We start from the raw sequence: 5487 nt of genomic DNA on the forward strand, positions 1-5487 counted from the left end.
CCCTCCCATCCAGCCTCACTCAGGATCGCCGAACCTCACCCCCCCCCGTCCCGTCCCTGTCTCTATAGGTACCGTGTATATATGTACAGGGGGGAGGAGCAGGGGGCGTGGCTTTTTATATGCAGTGGGAGGGGGCGCGCCCCGCCCCCCCCCGCCCCCTATAGCGCCCTGCGGGGCCGCGGGAGCCCCTCCGGAGGGGCCCTTGGACTGTTCGGGGGCTCGGCGGGGGCTCCTATGCCCCCTTGGCGGGTTCCTGTGGCCCCCTTGGCGGGTCCCTGTGGCCCCCGGGGGGTCTGTGGGTCTCTATAGGGTGGGGGAGTTCCCTATAGCCCATACGGGGGCCCGGGAGGGGGGAGTGGGGTGCGCGGAGCCCCTCTGGCCCCGGGGGGGTCACGGATTCTACGGGGGGTCGCTCCCCCGGCATCACGGGGGGGGAGGGGAAGGGGCGGGGCCGCGGCGTTTCGGCTGTAACGGGACCGACCATTAAAGCCTCCCCGGGACCGGTGTGACCCTGTGTGAGCCCCCCCGGGACCCCTCGTGCGAACCCCTCCGAGCCCTCCCAGCCCCTCCCGGGACCCTCTGTGACCCCCCGAGAGCCCTCGGGTGCGCTCCTCCCTCCCAGCGCCCCCGGGACCCCCCCGGACCCCCATCGGGACCCACCGGGATCGCCCCGACCCCGCGCACCACGAGGGCCCCAGATCCCCCCGGCCCGGGCGGTACCACGCGCTCCTTTACCCTCCCCAACCCCCCCCCCCCCCCAATGGTCCGTTCCGCGCGAGGGGGGCGGGTCCCAGCGGGCGGCCAATCGCGTGGCGGCGCGGCCGTGACGCGCGGCGGGGGCGGGGCCGGTTGATAACCCGGGGCGGGGCGGGCGCGGCCTCATTCCGGGCCCGGCCGGCGCCGCGCGGGTGAGTGGCCGCCGCTCCTGTCGGGGCTCTGTCCCCCCGTTCCCCCTGTCGCGATAGTCGCGGCTCCCGCCGCTCCGCGCAGGCGCTGCCGCCGGGGGCGCTTCCCCCCTCCCCGCTCTCCCCCCGCCGCCTTCGGGGGCCGCGCGGGCTTCGCGCGTGCGCGGGGGGGCGGGGCCAGCGCGCGCGCGGGGAGCGGGAGCGGCGCTTCCGGGGGATGCCCACGTGGCCGGGGGGGACCCACGTGGGGCTGGGCTGACGTCGGGGGGGAGCCGGGGAGTTCCCGTGACGTCACTGGGAGGGAAGGTGTGGAGCTGCGAGGGGTTTGCCCCAAGGCGGTGGCGTCACGGGGGTTTCTCTAGGACTGGGGTCTCCTGGAGAGCTGTGACGTCACTGGAGGCCACGTGGGGCGTCCCACCAGAGTACTGACGTCACAGGGGCCCAGGGGAGTGCATTCTGCGAGCCGTGACGTCACTGAACCCTGCGTGGGGCAGAGGGATTCCCTCTGGGCTGTGACGTCATCAGGCTTCAGGCGGGGTGGAGGTCACTGTGAGGGTTGTGACATCAGGGGGGATCCTGGGGGGTTCCCTGCCAGGGCTGTGATGTCATAGCAGACCCGGGGGTGTGGGGGCAGGGTTATGACATCATAACTCCTCTCTCCTGCCCAGGTTGTAGTGTCGCTGGAGGGGCAGGGCCCCACCCTATGACATCGCTCCCGGCCCCGCCCCCCACGCATGGCGGCGGAGGAGGGGAAGCTCTTTGTGGGGGGCCTCAACTACGACACGGACGAGCAGGGGCTGGAGCAGCACTTCAGCTCCTTCGGGCCCATCGCCGAGGGTGAGGCACTCCGAGACCCCCCCGGAACCCCCAACACCCCTCAACCCTCCCCTGGGGACCCCCAAACCCCCTTGGGAGCCCCAGATCCCTCCTGGGACCCCCAGATATTGCAGACACCCCAACTCCTCCCCAGCACCCCCACCTCTTGCTCCCCAAAGCCCCTGAGATCTCCCAAACTTCCCTCTAGGACCATTTCCTCCCTCAAACCCTTCTGAGAACCATCAGATCCCCTACCAGAGCCCCAGAATCCCCTTGGGTCCCCCTGCTCTTCCCTGGAGACCCCCAGATCTCTCCAGGAGTCCCCAGAGTGTTGAAAACTGCTTGGGGAGGGAGGACACGTTGGAAGGGCCGACTGCCCCATGTAGGCCTTGGGTTTGGGGTGACACCCAAGAGTGGGGGCCCTATTTTTGGGTGTAACCTATAGAATGGGGTTTGGGGGGTTCCCTCTGCTTTTGGGACCCCCGATTTTCATTGCTGGGGGTCACCGTGTCCCTTTGGACCCCGGTTTTGGGTCTTAACGCACAGGATTGGGTTTGGGGGTGGGGGTCCCTTCCTCCCGTGCGACCCCATTTCAGGGGGTCTCAGCCCTGCCTGACTCTCCCCATTCCCCCTCAGTGGTGGTTTGGGGGGGTCCCTGATGCCCCTGACCCCCTGTTCCCCCTCAGTGGTGGTTTGGGGGGGGTCCCTGATCCCCCTGACCCCCTGTTCCCCCTCAGTGGTGGTTTGGGGGGTCCCTGATGCCCCTGACCCCCTGTTCCCCCTCAGTGGTGGTGGTGAAGGACCGGGAGACCCAACGTTCCCGTGGCTTTGGCTTCGTCACCTTCACCAACCCCGAGCACGCGAGTGACGCCATGAGGGCCATGAACGGCGAGGTGGGCGGGGGGCACGGGGGGCACGGGGGGCACGGGGGGCCTGAGGAGCCCTGCACGACATTTAGGGTCGCTCAGGAGGTCTGGGACACTCAGAGGTTTCAGAAGGAGTCTGGAGGGAGACCCCAAAGAGGTTGTGGGCCCTCAAGGGTCTGGAGTCCCTTGTGGGTGGCTGGGGGAATGTGGGAGACCCTCAGGGGAGCCCGGGGGATCTCTGAGCAGGTTTGGGCCATTTTTCATGGGGTCTGGGGGCCCCTGGGAGGGTCTGGGGGGTTTCTAAGGGTGTGGGGGTGCACTTGAGGGTCCCTGAGTGCCCCTGGCGGGGGATCCCCAGGGGTTCTGGGGGGCACTTGGGGATCCCCGGGAGGTCATTGGGGGTCTCTAAGGGGCACTGGGTAGAAGTTGAGGAGCCCTAAACGGGTGTGGGGCTGGGGGCTCCCAGGAGGGGCCGGGGTGACCCCAGCCTGGCGTGTCCCCAGTGCCTGGACGGGCGGCAGATCCGGGTGGATCACGCCGGGAAATCGCCCCGCGGTGCCCGAGGGGGCTACGGGGGGGGCCGGGCCCGGGGCCGAGGATACGGTCGAGGTACGTTTTTGGGGTACCTGGGGGGGGCTTATAGGGGTTTAAGGGGCTCTTTGGGGGGTTTATGGGATGTGGGTTGGGGTACTTTGGAGGGCTTTTGGGGGATTTGAGTGGTTTGGGGGGGGACAGGGGGGTTAAGGGGGTGTTTGGGGGGGGTTAATGGGGAACCTGGGGCCATTTGGGGAGGGTACTTGGCAGGGTGAAGGGTTTTTGAGTGGTTTGGGAGGGGGGATTGGGGGGATGTGTGGTGGGAGGGGGTTTGGGAGGTGCTGAGGGGGCTTTTGGAGGAGTAATTTGGTGTCTGGTGGTTTCAGAGAGGACTTGGGGATTTTGCTCGGCTTTGAGGGGGCACCTGGGGGGTCTTTGGAGGGGAGGGGGCTGGAGGAGATTTGGGGGTGACCTGGGGGGGTACACGGGGGATCTTGGGGGGGCTTTTGGGGGGAGAGCTGGAGGACACAGTGGGGCACTGGGGTCCCAGATGGATCTTGGGGGGGGCACCCTTGGGGTTTGGGGGGGACACCCCTGGGGCTTGGGGGGGGCACCCCTGGGGTTTGAGGGGCACCCCTGGAGTTTGAGGGGCACCCCTGGAGTTTGGGGGGGGGCAGCCCTGGGGTTTGGGGTTGCACCCCTGGGGTTTGGGGTTGCACCCCTGGGGTTTGGGGGGGCACCCCTGGGGTTTGGGGGAGGCCCTGTGGGTGCTGGGAGGGTGGTGGTAGAGCTGGGGGGGTCTTTTGGGTGCTGGAGAATCCTGGGGGAAGCTCTGGGGCTGCTTGGGGGGGTGGGAGGGGGGCTCCTGGTTGCTGGGAGGGGCACCCATGGGTGCTGATCCCCCCCCCGATGTCCCCCAGGAACCAGGGGGGCTACGGCGAGCGCTTCCCCTCGGCCTCGTACCGGGACAACTATGACAACTGAGGTAGGGGCACGGCGGGGGGGGTGGGGGTGGCACCCCCCAACAGGGATTGGGGACACCCTGGGGAACCCCCCTGCACCCCCTGCACACAGCTGGGGACCCTCGGAAACCCTCCAGCCCCACACCCTCCCCCCAAACCCCCCATTTTTGGAAGGGGGTTCGTGGTTTTCTGATGCGTCCCCCCCCCCCAAACTGTTTTTGGGGGATCCTTGAGCTCCCCAAAGTTCAATTTTGTGGAGTTTGGAAGGGGTTCATGCCTCTCCCAAATAATTTTGGGATCCTCCTCCATGTCGCCAATTTTGAGGGGGTTGGTGGTCCCTGAACCTGCTCAAACTCCCATTTTGGAGGGACTGTGGTGCACTCTGACACCCCCTCAGTCATTTTGGGGTGGTTTTGGGGTTCTCTCCTTTTATGCCCCCAATTTTTTAGGAGGAGTGACAGTCCCTGAATCCCCAAAACCATCCATTTTGGGGGGCTGTGCTGGTCTCTGACTCCTCCACAAATTATTCTGGGTAGTCCCTGACCTCTCCAAACCCTTGTTTTTGGGGGGGCGGCGGCTGCAGAGTTCTCTGACCCTCCCAAATTATTTGGAGGATAGTTTCGGGTTCCTCCTGTGCCCCCAAACCCCCATTTTTGGGGGCTCTTTGAGTGCCCCTTCCCCACTGATTTCCTTCTCATCCTCAGCTTGGACCCTCGGTGCTGGATTTCAGGGGGGGCCCCTCCTCCCCCGGGCCATGGATGGACGCCGAGGGGGGAGTGGGACATGGTGGGGGGGGTGTGAAGGTGGGGAGAACCCTCAATTTGTACTCCCCCGTGCCCTATTAAAGGTCAGACCCTCTCCGAGTCACGTCTCTTGTCTGGTCCTCTCTGGGTGGTCCCTGCTCCATGGGGGTCTCCGGGGGCTGCAGGATCCCTGTGGAGTGACCTCACTCCAAGGGGGATATCTCGGGGTGACCCCATTCCAAAAGGGATCTCAGGGGCCTTCAGTCCCTGTGGGGTGACCCTGCTCCACTCTGGGGTGACCCCTCTCAGAGGGGGGGGGTCTTGAGGGGCTCCAGTTCCTGTGGGGTCTCCAGGGGGGTCTTGGGGCACTTTGCTCTCGCTGACCCACCCTGGGCAGTTTTGCAGCGAGGCCTCTCCAGCTCCCAGCGTTTCAGCCTCGGTCCCCTCGGTGTCAGGGCAGCCCCACCTGCCCCCTGAACCCTCCTGGAACGTGGCACAGCCGGGGATGGCAACTCGGGCACCGCCCTGGCAGGAGCAGCGGGACCAGAGGAACCAGCCCACAGCATCCCAGTGCCCCCAGTTTCAGGGAAACTCACCCTTTTTCCACCTTTTTCGGGGTTTAAATCGAGGGAAGAGCCTCTTTATGCATCATTCTAAGAGT

At 66.4% G+C, this 5487-nt stretch overlaps 1 protein-coding gene across 1 annotated transcript; it reads left to right on the top strand.

Annotated features, from left to right (window-relative positions):
- Positions 1–859: 859 nt before the first annotated feature.
- On the top strand, positions 860–4946 carry LOC113962631 (RNA-binding protein 3-like). The gene is made up of 6 exons (XM_027673385.1): positions 860–908; positions 1574–1742; positions 2508–2614; positions 3091–3209; positions 3979–4106; positions 4788–4946. The coding sequence occupies exons 2-5, from the start codon at positions 1640–1642 to the stop codon at positions 4103–4105; spliced, it is 456 nt and encodes a 151-aa protein (XP_027529186.1). The 5' UTR covers positions 860–908; positions 1574–1639; the 3' UTR covers position 4106; positions 4788–4946.
- The last annotated feature ends 541 nt before the right edge of the window (positions 4947–5487 follow it).

Source organism: Neopelma chrysocephalum, unplaced genomic scaffold (assembly GCF_003984885.1).
Source record: "Neopelma chrysocephalum unplaced genomic scaffold, ASM398488v2 Primary Assembly neopelma1_183833, whole genome shotgun sequence".
Taxonomy (NCBI): Eukaryota; Metazoa; Chordata; class Aves; order Passeriformes; family Pipridae; genus Neopelma; species Neopelma chrysocephalum.